At 36.5% G+C, this 15,495-nt stretch overlaps 1 protein-coding gene and 1 long non-coding RNA gene across 9 annotated transcripts in view; one reads left to right on the top strand and one right to left on the bottom strand.

Moving 5' to 3' along the window:
• Window positions 1-28: 28 nt before the first annotated feature.
• Window positions 29-2,653, top strand: LOC147873942 (uncharacterized). The gene is made up of 2 exons (XR_015534897.1): window positions 29-110; window positions 1,016-2,653. It is a non-coding gene; the product is annotated as an uncharacterized LOC147873942 (long non-coding RNA).
• A 1,223-nt stretch (window positions 2,654-3,876) lies between these two features.
• LOC110841535 (ras-GEF domain-containing family member 1B) overlaps window positions 3,877-15,495 on the bottom strand; it is a 360,406-nt gene continuing 348,787 nt past the window's right edge. For 7 of the 8 annotated variants that reach the window (XM_022087180.2, XM_022087175.2, XM_022087177.2 and 4 more), the window contains 5 exons: window positions 15,161-15,307; window positions 9,877-10,079; window positions 7,182-7,333; window positions 6,781-6,853; window positions 3,877-5,973 (listed from right to left, as the gene is read on the bottom strand). In XM_022087180.2, the coding sequence (XP_021942872.1) occupies window positions 5,955-5,973; window positions 6,781-6,853; window positions 7,182-7,333; window positions 9,877-10,079; window positions 15,161-15,307 (594 nt within the window). In that variant the 3' untranslated portion in view covers window positions 3,877-5,954. The remainder of the gene's footprint in view (window positions 5,974-6,780; window positions 6,854-7,181; window positions 7,334-9,876; window positions 10,080-15,160; window positions 15,308-15,495) is intronic. The other variant, XM_022087176.2, reaches the window with a different exon arrangement.

Below are 15,495 nucleotides of genomic sequence, written 5' to 3'. Positions count from 1 at the left end.
AGTCTAGCAAAGGCCGGCTCGCTTACCTCGAAGACAAAAACCTGTCTGGGGACTCTGGCAACGTCTCGACATAAAACATCCGAAGCAAACAACAGCGCCAGTCCATTGAAGTGAGTAAAAACTCGTTATGGTGTAATTTTTGTAAAGCCATTTTGATAGTTTGCTAAAAAAATTTAAGAACCACTGTAAAAATAACCTAAATGAGCTCTTATGTATATATTTATAATCCTTTGACAATCTTATAAAAACTTAATATAGCCTATGAGTACATTAACATTTCCTATGATTTATAAGTTTTAATTAATATTAAATCACTTCAGTGGGACACATGAAAATTATGAGAGAAAAGAAATCTTTCACATCGACTGAATGCATCGAGTACCATTTATGTCTTAAGTCTCTTTAGAAGATCAAAACACTCTTTTGTCTAGACGGGGCTGTCAGCTAAAACAGCATCACTATGACATGTCAAATCAATTGATATGATTATTCAAGTCTTTCAGAAATGAGAGCAAAAATTCCCTCTGTTCCGATTTATTGCGACAAGTGTTGGTATAAAAGGTGACAAGTTCCTTGTATAGTACACGACTGTAATCTTGAAACTTGCAAGGAATGCAGGAAGTCCGTAGCGTTAAAGGCAGAGGCTATCTTTCCTACTTCCTCCTTAACCTCACTTCCTCACCCCGCAAGTCACAAGATTACAGTCGTGGACTGTAGTAGAATTTGAGGTGCTCACGGGGGTAAGTACGAACATGTCAGTCTCCTAGGTTGTGGCACCAGAGTCTGGTGAAATGTTACAGATGTTTCTGAAGTCATTGCTGTCTTTGAAAATGAAGGCTAATATTAAAATATTAAAATATACCATGACTGGCTGTAGTACAAGTTCAAACTATTTCAGAGATACGCCATATAAATCAGTAAAATATGAAGGAGAAATTAATTTTAATTGTTGGACTCCAATATATGAATCAATAACCAAAAAAAAGTAGTGATATATTTGAAATAACTCGATTAGATTTCTAGGTACGCTGACAGACGCAAATATCGAGCTGAGTAACTTCAAACCCGTTAAACGATCAATTAGCCAATCAACAAATATCTCACTCAAAAGAAAACACTACAGAAATGAAAATCCAGAGGAGGGAGAGAGAGAGAGAGAGAGAGAGAGAGAGAAACGAAAGGATTAGAGAAATCTTGAGGATGGATCGAGAGGAGATAGAGAGAAGACAACTGATTTGGTACGGACACGTGCAAAGGATGGAGGAGGAAAGGTTACCAAAGAAGACTATGAAATGGCAACCAAAAGAAAGAAGGAAGAGAGGAAGACCGCGACCAGGATGGAACAACGGATTTACAAGAACCATGAAAGAGTGGAAAGTACCTCCGGAAGGATGGGAAAATAGAGAAGAATGGAAGAAAATATTAGGCACCGGAAGAAGAAGAAAAAGAATAAGAATAAGAAATAATGAATGTGTACTTACCAAAGCTTCATGAGGCTAATTTGTTGTTGTCCTTTCCAGAACAGTAATTAAACACAACTCGTCCAAAGTCATGCTAAGTTTCAGTTCTATGATACTGGTCTCTAATGCAAAGTTTACATATCATCAGGCGAAGTTGAAGAACAGGCCTTTCGGCATGCTCTTGTATTGATGAATGTCGTGCATGAATTTACAGCTGCATTAAAAGTTTCACAGAAACATGTCACAATTCTATCACATACTGAGACATACATTTCTTTTACTTGCGGTTTACATATATAAAACAAATAATAAAATACGACACTCTAAGAGCGGTTCACCATTCAAAACAAGCACAAAATTCCATTCTCAAAATGTCCGACGATGTCTCTTCGCAGATGGTTCAGAATCAGTGCCATAGATGTCAGGCCATTTATCCATAGACGTTTCACAGGATGAAATTTTTATAGCAATCAAAAAATATAAAAAGAAACATACTAACAAGATACGAAATATCTATTTTATTTTATTTACTTATAGTTTATTTCAGTGTTCTACAGATATATAAATGTACATGAAAAAAACATGGTATAAAGGGAGGATTCTACAGAATAATAAGGACAAATTTATTCAATTTATTCAATTGTAATAATTCCCAATTCACAAGGATAAAAGAGAAATATCATAGAAGTCTGGAAATAAAAGATATAGTCTTACAATCTTGTAATGGAATGATGAGCTTTATTAATGACAAAATAGTTTAAAATTAATTTATTCTAATAAAAATAACAGTGCGTTCCTTTCAAAGTATAAAAAATGAGAGAACATTTACTAGAAATAGTAAACACATTTACATAAATTTTGTGCTGAAACAAAAAAAAAACATATATATAATATTTACATACAAAATGCTTTTTTTAGTGACTCTTACGTAATTTAATAATTTTCCGAACATATTCACAGCTACATAAACTTGTTTCCTTTACATAACATACAAATGTATGTAGATACTACCTCACTACTGAAAATATATGGCAACTCAGGACTCTAAACGTTACAAAAAAATAAGAAAGAGAAACTGACAAGAAAATAATTCATAATCACCATTTATGCTGAGGTGGTTAAAGGAGAAACACAGATCTGAGAGTTGTAAAATTTCTTGTGATATATAAAAACAAGATATTCCTTTGACTAGATTACTGGTATGTATTTTATTTTTCCCCAAATAATCCTACCCCTATCCTCCCATCACATCCACCCCCACCCCATATCGCACTGATATTGTACATTGTTTATTGTGCAATGGCACTTAGTACCGTAGACATTTGTACACTCAGGAGCCGTATCTGAAATTACCTGCTTACAATCAATATTATAATGTTATGAAAATTTTAACAAGCATTTCTTGCACATTAAATGTTCCCCCAAATCATTAAACAATGTCTGTATTTCACACTGAATTGAAATTAAATTTCAAATGCACTGCGGTACTTCTACCACACCTAACAACCCAACAAAATAACAAAAGCTATTAGTCACTAAGGATAAGGTACGTTATTCTTGGTCAAAGAACCAAATGACCAATTAACGAAGGGTTAAATACTGAATTTATCTTATAAAATGCCAGATAATTTCAGCCCAGGCATAAAGTAAAGTGAGATATATGAGTATTAAAAGAACCCCCCCCCCCCCCCCCCCCCCCCTTCCCCGGTTGAATACCACTGGTCTATTCCAAACTGTTAGTATTACCCTTGACAATTTGTGCTTACAAATCCATTGTCTTCAATCGATAAATTAACCAGAGAATGAAAACATTTCAACTAATTTCAGATACAGCCACTGATTTTTGCAATAATCCCTTAAAAAGAAAAGAAAGCAGAACACGATGTAGAAACATCTGATACACTGTCAGGTAAATGACTTGGCAAGTGCATATTAATATACACGAGTGCTTGCAATACAATCAATAAACACTGAAAGAATTTTATAAAGTCAGCTGCTGATACAACATAAGAAGATTTCTTAATATCCAACTTAAAGTTGGTATTAATCTTCTCAATTAAACGGCAAGCATTTTTGGGAAGATTTCTTGGTTTTTCTTCATTTTTTTGACACTTGGTAGAACACTAGAAAATGTTTTGTGGCCTCACATTACCAACTCCCCCGTTTTCTTCCGATCTTCACTTCGGACAGTTAAGTTCTCTAGTGACACTTGACACTGCAGAACTCAAAATCAGACCCACAACTTATATAAGCTACATTTGTGTTCCACAACATTTATAAATGAACAAAACATCTGCTTCAAGGCTATCTCTATTTGTGAAAATGAAAATTTGTAAGCATAATGGGAAAGTTAGTAAAATACATTACGTCATACATATATGGCACCCAATAGAATTTATATATTTTTTTTCACCTGATCAGATTTAAACTCTTGTGTGACAATGCCAAATTTACACTGAATGTAAATCAGATATAAAAATAAGAAAACTAAAACAGAAAATTTCCATGATTTGAATAAAGCATTTTCTTTACCAGACAGAATAAATATTCTGACAAATTAATGACACGCATGTTGTGGCTAGACAAAAGACTGTCATTCTGTAGTCATCTTCTTATCGACACTTGGCTACAGAGAAATTTGCAAGCAACTGAGGAATGCAACATAAACTGTAATTTTACTAGAGGTTAAATTAAAATTTTTTGTTGTCATGCGATCTTCTTAATTGAACAAAATTAAAATATGACAGGCATAATACCACCTTCTTGAATTCCTAACTGACCTCTACAGAGAACATTCAAGTTCTTCACAGAACACAAAGCTTCATTTATAAAATGTTATTCTTCAAACAAGAAGACAAATAACAATACGATATAAACGAGTACCTCCAAATTTCAACAGAGAGTTGTTACAATTCATCAGTACAAGGAACTTTTAGAAATGCTATTTGTAAAATTGTTATTAATAATTTTTAAACTGACTGACCTAACTCAAATACGTTCATTCCGCAGCACACAACGTTTATCCAAAACAAACTTTTACACTTTATTGCTTCCTTACTATTAGATAAACTTCAGTCTGCTAGTTAATTTTCCAATAAATGTCAACATTTCCCCACAAAATTATCTTGATAATTAATTAATCCAACAGTCGATAATGCTTAATTACTCCAGTGCCATTTAAAGAAACAACGTACACTAAATTGAGATTTATTTTCATAGAAAGAGCCCTGGTAGCAGATGATCAGCATCTAACTTAATGCTACTTAAACTTACATATCTCTACTTTACTGGGCTAATAAAACATTAATGCTTATGCACCAATAATGTTTAGAATGAGACAATGGGAACATTCTAGTCTCCCAGTCGATCTACAGACAGCACAAAACCTTGGGGTGAGCCATGCAGGATTGTGTGCATGTAATAAATATTAAGTACAACAAACACACATAACCTCAATTCTCCAGCAGGCAGTTTACCTGCGTATTTATGAAAATTCTGAGGAGAAAATATGGTAAATTACAATTAAAAACTGATGTAGTTTCTGATTATTATAGATTAACCATATGTAAAAATGAATCAATGAGTTATGTCTTATCATGGTGGTTATTATAACTATTCTCGACAATAAAGGATAATCGGCAAGCTTGCATTAAGGAATGCCTGTTACAGATTATAAAATTATTATATGTCCCATCAAACTGTCACGATTACTCAGTGTTCTTATTATACCTTCAAACATAACCTCTCAAAGTTACTGTTGTTTTTAAAGTCCACAGAAGGTACTGGTGTTAAACGTATTTCTGAAACTTTACAGATTGTCTCTTGTTATCTACGTCAGTAGTTTAGTGCCATATTTTTGACCAACATTTTAGTTCTCTCGATCAAAAATCTTCACAGTACACAAATACATTACATGCTAAACACGCGCACTAAAATATGCTGAAACTTCACAGAGACGAAGGCACCGAACATTTATAACAATACTAAAAGGTGGGGGAGAGGAAATAATTTCTGCCTAAAATAAATGCAGTTATAAGAAAAAGTTTAAAAAACTCAGAATTATAAGACAAAGCCAGAAATTTGTTCACGCAGTCAGTTCTATGAATTCAGGCTTAGTTTATCAATAAATACCTTGCAACTAAATATATCAGTCCTGAAGCCAGGTGGTGCTTAGAACTGTTACGTCTTTTGTTTGATGAAATGGCAAGTAAACAAAGTCGGTAATAATTCGTGTAAAGATGATGTAATGATAGTGAAGAACGAAATCTATGAGTTACATAGTAATTAGCCCGAGTATTAAAAATCCCTCCGTCCTCTTCACATTTAGATGTCTTCTGGGCAACTTTCAATCATACAACCTTCTTCCCTGCAACGAACAAAATATGATGGAATGCCCGCTTCACTCTGATTCATTCTTGTACATGCCTCTAATTTTGTTGCCACTTCTCTCCTTCTCCCTTTCTTAAGATTTGCATGAACAAATCCCCAATTTGTTCAAGAGTTTAACTCGGACCTGAGAAAAATAAAAAGTATATTAATCATCGCTGAAAATAATACAATGCAAATTGGTCTACGTGAGATAGCGCAGACAAAAAGTGCAAAGCAGATTATTTTAACTTATTAAACAGGAAGTGACATGAAAACAAAACAATTATTCCACAAAGAAGGACTTCGCAAAGGTGAAAAATATCCCAGTGACCATGAGAGAGCCACAAAGAAGGTCATACTGATATTGAAAACAACAATTCTTGATGCTATACTTTCTTTGTTCCGACGACAAGAGATAGTTATATCCCGAACTAGAGTCAGTGGGGGAACAAGGATCACCTCAGGGTTGATGTGGTAATTTTTTTTATAAATAAATTAGGAACAATAAATTAAAGAAGAACACAGAATACTTTTACTTTTGAAATTTGAATCCTCTCATACACAACTTCCCATAACAGGTACAAAAGTTTTGTTTACTGGCTGAATGCCCGCTGTCGGCCGTCTCCACTCAAGTGCTGCACGTGTTCTTGACCTAACTTCCAGATCCCTTGCTAGCGTGGGATCTTTCACACGTGATTTGCTGGCCAGTTCAAATTTTAATTCCAACAGTTACAGGAGTTCTGGACGGGATAGTGTCTATGTATCATATGTGGATCTAATACTTGATTCTTGCAATGGGATACAGAATGAAGTGAACAATAAAAACTCTCAAAACGTTACATAATGACAGTTCTTATTTTAAAGAGCAATATTATCACAAAGTCTCTCACTATTAATACATTTATTTATCTTATACAACAGCAATAATTTAAAAACATAATAAGAAACTTACTTGAGGGCCTTGTAACGTTCCTTTTCATGATTGTTTTCTGGGGTTTCACATTCAAATGATGCCAATGCCAGAGCTGGAACAGAACACAGAACAATTATAAGAACCTTACAAAACATTATAAATGGCCTGTTTTAAGGTACATGTAATTTGGTTGAAGTCACTGAGAAAAATCAAGATAGCTACTTTTCATCTGGAGTCAAAATCACTTTAGTATATTTTCAGGCATTTAGATATGAAATGAGACAAAGGAAGAGCAGTTAATGGACAAACACTTGAATATCTATGAATAAAACTCTTTACAGCATACTTGTACCCATTCTTCATTCCATTTCTGTTTCCAGATAAAACCAAAACTGAAATATGCAAATTTAAAATTATGAACACTGACGAGCAAAACCTACCATTCTCAGTGAGCACAGGACTGGCCTGCAGAAAAGTGATGACTTTCGTATTCTTCTCAAATGGACATGTCACCTGCTTCCAAGTAATAAACTCTGTCACCTGTTTCGCAAGCTGCCAGAACTTCTCAAAATTTATGTGGCCATTGGGAAGTCTGGAAAGAAACAGCACATTATCTTAGTTGAAACACACAGATAAATACCCCCAAGCCCTTATGAGAATCAGACCCTGGTTGTACACTTCTCGGGCAGTCAGCTCGTGAGCTGCTCAAAATGAATTAATGCAACAATTTATTATAAAATTTCTTATCACATTAGCCATACCCTAGGTCTCTTTTATTCTGCATTAAGTGCCTTCAACTGTAAACAGACCATAATGAAGTATGGCACATGTGACGTCATGTTCACCTCCTCCTCCACCTAACTCTTGCTTTAAAATCGTTCCTCAACCCTCTAAAACAGGGTGGTTACTCAACTTTTGTCATTAAAACTTTCCCATTAAATTCACTAGAAAGAGGTGGTTTCCTTCCCATGAAAATAGAAAAAGGATGAAAGGCACGGCAGCCCCACAAGCGGCACATAATTGCTCTGCAGAAACAAGAATTCAATACAGTGGACCATCCTCTACTTTCAGAATTATGTACAAACTATTTCAAGTCTATAATAATGTGAACTGGATTCTGTGCTTAGAGTCCATGGCTGTCTCTTTCTAAACCTTCCATCTTCCTATTCATTCAAACTTTGAGTAGCTACTTCAAACGAAGAAAGGCAGAATAATCAGATATAATCCAGGAACATGCATTTACATTTGAGAAGAGTAATTTTTACTGTTAAAACACTGTTTTATTCAATTTATCTAAATGGAGATGTGAAACATAAAACACCCGAATGTTTACATAAGTTAGGTTAGGTTTGATTAATGGCTGCATAGTTTGTATACTATTTCAGAGTTTTCTGGTCCTCTGACCATGACACGATTCATTATAATAACAGAACCCATTATGCTTGGCTGAACATTATTTATGTACATATCACATAACTTCATTGTTTAATGAAGCTATGTACTTGCAGATATGAGCATTTGATTTGTATTTAAATTATACTGAATTCATTACAAAAACACTCAATAAAATCTTTAAAGCTAAATATGTTAGCATGTAATACCATCCACACTTACATACCAAATCTTTTATATTCTAGCAAAAGTGTTCCGGCCTTTGAACCACCAAAGCACTTTGCCGTGCACATGCATTCTGCACCAGACTCTAAACAATTTTCATTTTTCACTTTTCATGATGTATAAAATCAATTTACATATTACTTAAAATTCCAATAATTTAACATTCAAATTTTAAACCCAAAAAATAATATTTACATGGGATACAGCTCGCTCAAAATTTAAATATCTTTTACACAATATTTAGTTGTCCTGTATTTGTTTATTTATTTGAATTTCCTTCAAACACTTCTACTACTCCCATTAAAATAAGTGTAATTTGCCTATATTTCAAATAAAATCCAACTGACAGAATTATCATGCTTTCTCAACACAAATCTAAAGGAAAATGAGGCATTAGATATAAAAAAATGGAACGGTGGACTAGACAAAGCTACAAAGATAATAAAGATGAATCTAGAGTTTCCATACATAGAAGAGAGGATGGTAATAAACTATTTCTATATTACCTTTTCATTTTAAACATCATTTCTGCAAAACAAGGAAGATTCACTCAAACAGATGCAATTTTCCCCTAAAAGATATTCTTTTCATCGTGAAGGAATTCAAATTATATTCTGGTTGGAATTACGAACTAACATTAATGTAACTTTAATGAGAGATACAGCAGATAACTTTATGTCTCTGCTTCATTCATGTAAGACAAAGCACATCTTCTGGTGTCTGGTACAAAAAGCTTAAACAAAAAAAAAAAAGGAAATTAAAAAAGGGGGGGCTGAAATATGAGAAAGAAGTTACATAAGACTTGTTTCATAAAAGATTTGAGTCTAAAACAAATGAAATGAAGATTTCTCTCTTCTGGGTTGTTGCGCTGTGTAGTCTGGTCGATGTTTACCAACGTTTCAGAGGTCATACTGCCTCCGTCATCAGGGCGATGAATCATCGACCAGACTACACAGTGCAACAACCCAGAAGACAGAAATCTTCATACTCACCGCTGCAAAAACCTCAAATCTTACAAGAATAATACTGTTAAGAACATAACGCAGACATGCCATTTTAGATTTCAGTTTCATCACATTTTGAACACCAGCTGTCAAATTACTTGAATACATTCTTCCTAAGTCTATACCCAATTTTATCTTCTGAAGAAATTGCTTTATTACTGGGTGGTCTGTTAATGTCCTTGTATGTCACTGGCGACAGAGAAAATCAAAAGGTTTATTTGGCCATTCTTAAAACAACGGTAATTTATTATGAGCAATGTCCAAAGTGTTATTTTAACAATCAATTAGTACTGTAGTTTTTGTTTGTCTCACTTTTGAAACAGAACAAATATTCCCGGCAGTTTTTTCAACCTCTCCAATATTGTAGACACCTTCCCCAAAACTATCTAATACAAGTTTTATTATACAGAATACAGACTCACTGAAATATGGCTAAAACGTATGACTGACGAGAAATTATCCGAAACAACAAACATTCAAATCAAGTCGTATTCATAACGCAAAAGAAACTTACTTATTTGAGCAGCCCTCGTTCAGGAAGTACAGATCCTTGACAAGGAGCGAGAAGAATGGAATAACAATGCGCTGCCTTTCATCTGTAGCTCCTGCGGATCGCCACATGGCGGCCTTCAAGGTGGACCGGTAGCTGCTGAAGTTGGAAGATGGGTCCATCTGATGTTCCAGGATTGAGAATTTTGCTGACTGCACCTTACTCCACTGTGGAAAAGAAAAGAAAAAACTGGAAGAGAATCATCGGTAACTGAACATTGAAATTATGTTATATTTTCAGAAATGCTCCTGAGGGACTGGAATGTGTTGGCGATTGTAATTTGAAATGCGACACTACTATGGCACATAGAGAGAGAAACATAATCAAATCTTTTAATGCACAAAACGATTAGGACCACAGATACCTGATTAATTCTTAAACCAGTACAGATAAACAGGTTAAATTATAAAACTGTCGCAATGCATTGCGTGAATAAGACCATAGAAATTTCAGTTGTAATATTTCTGTGGTGCGATGTTTTCATCTCGGTATAACAATTTTGCTGACACAGATATGGCAGACCGGTTTCATGCAGTTAGGCCTGTGTTCAAGTGTTTCTGAACTTCCTATACATGTCCAGAAAGCTCCGGTCGGTCATCTGTCACTGCCAGGCGACCCCAAGATTGATTCAGTTTCTCTTCACGTCTCTCAGGTTCTCAGCGCATGAATGGCCTAAGGACCGACACTTCTACACTGTTTTAACATCACATTGCGGTACGTTGTGGAATGCTGTAATTTCACGCCATAGGAAATATCAGAGAATTTAAAAAGTTGCATTAAGACCGTATCATTGGTACAAGACGCCACTAACTAACGAAATATCTCGCTATTTCTATGGTAACTTCATGACATGAGGCAAGTCCGAAGTGATACAAGCCAGCCAACCACCAATCACCTCATTTCGTAGTGTCCATATATCAATATTGACGACAGACCTATAATTTATTTTGTCGAACTTGATATTACTAAAGATGACAGTCTTCTGGGATGTTTGCCAACGTTTCAGAAGTCCTTGTTGCCTCCATCAACAGGGCGATGAGTGATCTCCCTGATGATGGAGGCAGCAGGACCTCTGAAACGCTCATAGATTTATACCAGACTACACGGCGCTACCCAGAAGACAGCAATCTTCTGACACATCAATTTGGTGTTAATAATTTCATAATTTTCAAAAGCGATTAAATATTGATAATATGCATTTTTTTTACTATTTTCTTCTCAGATTTATATTTCGAGAGTCGAGATCGCGATAATCTAGATACTAGCCAGTTAGTCAGTTGATACATGTATCGGTCAGTGTTATAAGTGGCATTTTCCGAAGACTCTTTCCAAGTCAGCGACGGCATAGGCGAGATAAATTAAATAAAAAAAATTTCATACAATCTCCCACGTAAAATTCAATATCCATCCTGCTAGCACTGACGGTTTCAGTACCGATAAATTGTCTTCTCGAAAAAGACATTCTAAGAATTGTATTGGCGCGTGATGGCGTACAGGAGCCCAATAAAAGAAAAGGTCGAGTGGTACTTCAGTTGCAAAGTTCTTGAGACACTCTTGCTCTGATACGCGAAGCACTTTGTCTAAAGTTCTCGCTACTAAATAAATAGTCTACCATCTTTCATGCAACCGCTCTGAAAACTGTCCAATACCAGCAACTTTATACCAACAGTTCAAACTTCCTTTTGAAAATTTGATTATTCTTCGAGCAAGTAGGTGGCTTATTATATGGAAAGTTCCGCCTTCACCTTCCTGATACATAATGACTTTCCTTGTACTCTTCCTCTGTTTTATATTTTCGTCTATCTTTGATCTGTCTGCCTCTGGTTTTAACATATAAATATTCTTAAGAGCACTATTGCGTTCGCTTAAAACAACACGGCGTCCAAATGAAGTCCATAGCTTCTAGTTTTACTAGTCTAGCGGTTAGAACGCTGGCCTTGTAATCCTGGGGTCTCGGGTTCGATTCCCGGCGGTGCCCGAATTTATAACTTGTGTTGGGCAAGGCCGTGGTCTAGGCAACACGGAGTTTTCCTCCGTGGCATCCCAACAATTAATCCATTCACACACAGAAGAAGGCAATGGCAAACCACTTCTGGATCATCTGCCAAGAACGTATATGAACAGGTCCCAGTCCGAGAAAAGGATGGAAAGATCCTGTTCATATGGACCTGTCGTCAGACAGAACACTAAATAAATAAAATATAAAATCATCATATATGACAAACACACCCAAAAATTACGTATAATTTATAAATTAAGAAATATAATTTACGTCACGGCCTTGACTCACACAAATAAATCGAACGATGACTTTGTCATACTACGACATTCCATAGGACCTACATACCTTATTTTTCATTTTCTTGGTAAAAAAAGTTGTTAAGGCAAAATGGAAACAACGTACAATTCTCGTTAGTCGTTCTGGTTCAGCAGACATGTTCCAAGAAAGCGTTTATTTTAAAACTAATCCCGCTGCAAAGCAACTCAAGATGGGAATTTTAATTAACAAACCCAATTCTTTTCTGGAGTAACTCGTTAAAGTATCTATTCCATTATGAAGCAGAAGGCAGGCTTGTCGCTGTCCCTCTCTTACGCACGGTCTAAGATAAGCCGTATTTAATTGAAAGACAGTTTCTTTTGTCAAGTTGCCTTTACGTCCGGTAGAGGCAGCAATGACGCCAGTTGCGAGATTCTTTATAGGTCACAAGTTCCTTTGCCCTCTCCCCGCACCCCGCTCCCATGAATTCCACTCGAAAATTCGAAAGAAAAAAATATGCTGCAAGCAGCAGGAGCGACTATTCAATTCTTTGAATCCTTCTTCCTTCTATTTTTATTCTTTCAGTCCGGCGTTTGGTTTCTGATAATGAGGTGTCCTGGTTTTTATTTTATTTCTTTTTTCTTCAATTGTTCTAGATTTTTCCGTCACTCTGGAGAAGCCAAAATAATGGTGTATACAGATTACAAACTGTTTCAGCAAAGTACGTCGCGTACTCCAGAGTTTCAAAAAGCTTTTGGAAATATCTTCTTGGTAACAACCACAGACGCAAGAAAATTAATACCGGGGTTTTAAAAATTGAGAACACCACATCTACAGGCTTGACTTTCAGCGTAAGGAAAGATACAGAGACTGGAAATTACATTACTAATTCATGGTGCAGAATTTTTTTTCTGAGAAGCTAATAGTTGCTCAGCTAATGACGAAATTCCCTGCCCTTTACTGAGCTCGAAGGTTTCCGTATTTCCACCAGCACACAAGAATCGTATGATCACATTCTGCTCGTGAGTACACTGAATTCACATCTGCATAGGCTTTGCGTAACTAACCTGAGTGACCCTGACTCTCGAATCATGGAAGAGTATGAAGGAGTATATCAAACGATGTGGACCTGCTTATGATTTGTTTTGTACCGCAGTACGAAATTGTTGATGGACTGCGTTTTCATAAGACTCTGAATTATCGCTCAGAAATAGACCTACCCTTTCCACGTGTATTCAGATCGCCGTGATCGATCGGCAACTTCTCTGACACGTCTGCTATGCAAGTAGTCTAAACAATATGTTTCAGGCGTTACGTCAGCATTATGCAATCAGGGATTCAGAAGATGGTTGTATTTTGAGTTGTAGCGATGTAGACGTTTACTAACGTTTCAGAGGTCTTTGCTGCCTCCATCTTCTCATCGAACTGACGATAACGTTCAGTGCTGGTTGTTTTACTGAGACAATCGCTAGTATTTTAGTACTACGTGAGATGAAATTTATAAAACTGCACAAAATGTCTAATTTGTGGCATTAATCCTTAGCCTGTAGACTGGAGATTGTTAAAGTACAATTTATATAAAAATAATCTGTGGGACAGTAAAAAATTCTTATCGGAAATTCTATTAATCAACACCCACTCGTTCTAGGAATGGGATATTGGGTGTAGAAATGCAGGAGAAAAAGTTGCTGTAACTGCTCTAAAACTGGCCCTTATACTGTGTGGGTGACAGAAACTGTGGTCTCACCTCAGTATATCATCGCCAAGATTCGAGGGGAAAGGGGAAAATAATTCACCGCTGCTACCTTCCTGCTGGTCTTCTTAGCCAAGCAACAACTAATTCCACCAAGTGGTGCAATATTTACCCATTAATTTCCCACAAGGTGTGACTGATAAAATATCTAACTATACTGTACCAGCTACCAAAAGGGTTTAGCATTCATCAGAACAACGAATGCAAACATACACTATTACACGTTCCCAAACACCAAGCAAGAGATTCCTGAAAGAATTACTTACCATGGCAGGACACAAAATACAAACATATGGAGAGGTTCTGAAACGTCTACAGTCTGCGTATCTCTCTGCAGAATAGCACGTAAAATCTATTTCTATTTATAATGGAAAATACGTGCACCTCAACAGATAATAACAAAATTAAGAACTGGGGAAAAGGCCACTTTTACTCAATTTCACGGGTTCAACATCTTGGCCAAACTCACAGAATAATTTTGTGACCACTGACCTACAAGATCACGCTACATCACAAAACAGAAAACTGCAATCGATAGAATGACATAACTAACTAACTAGATGACTTACCGAACCCGAAGGTTCGTCACCGAATTAACCAAAGCCCTCCACCGGACCAACAAAATCCAGTCTCCTTCAACTCCTATCTCCCATAGATCCCGCCTGAGATTATCCTCCCATCTACGTCTAGGTCTCCCCAGCGGTCTCTTCCCCTCAGGCTTCCCAAATAGTGGACCCAACCAACTAGATGGCTTACCGAACCCGAAGGTTCATCACCGAATTAACCAAAGCCCTCCACCGGACCCTGTCCTGTGCCAACAAAATCCAGTCTCCTTCAACTCCTATCTCCCATAGATCCCGCCTGAGATTATCCTCCCATCTACGTCTAGGTCTCCCCAGCGGTCTCTTTCCCTCAGGCTTCCCAAATAGTGGACCCAACCAACCAGATGGCTTACCGAACCCGAAGGTTCGTCACCGAATTAACCAAAGCCCTCCACCGGACCAACAAAATCCAGTCTCCTTCAACTCCTATCTCCCATAGATCCCGCCTGAGATTATCCTCCCATCTACGTCTAGGTCTCCCCAGCGGTCTCTTTCCCTCAGGCTTCCCAAATAGTGGACCAATACTTGATGCACACCTCTTGTGATAGAATGACGTAACAGTGTGGAAAGACGAAAATGCTTTGAAAATTAAAATAAAACAGGTGACACCTGTGGAAGTATTTATGAAGGACTCACGGTTTTCTTCAGTCTTGATATAGGAGACATGTTGAGGCCCGCGATGATGGCCATGAGTGAGTTGAAGTTTCCGATGTTGAAACACTCTCTAGCAGTCTCTATCCAATATTCCATCACTTTCACACGGACTTTCTTCTTCACATGCTGCTGAAGAGGAGTCAGAGAAATGTCGGTAAACACGCAATGACATTAAAAATCCCTAAACTTTTAGGACCGTAACTAAGGACAAAAATTATGCATTAATCTTAGGTTCATACGAGTTCTCAGTTTTTGTATAATTCTGTGACTTTCAGTACAGTTATGTAAATTTTAGTAAATTTCTGCGATTACAGTTC

This window comes from Zootermopsis nevadensis, unplaced genomic scaffold (genome assembly GCF_977971745.1).
Source record: "Zootermopsis nevadensis isolate Lab colony 2312 unplaced genomic scaffold, Znev_1.0 Znev_ptg000012l, whole genome shotgun sequence".
In the NCBI taxonomy this organism is placed as follows: Eukaryota; Metazoa; Arthropoda; class Insecta; order Blattodea; family Termopsidae; genus Zootermopsis; species Zootermopsis nevadensis.
Note: the sequence above shows the minus strand (reverse complement) of the source record. Positions and strands in the feature narration are given on the sequence as shown.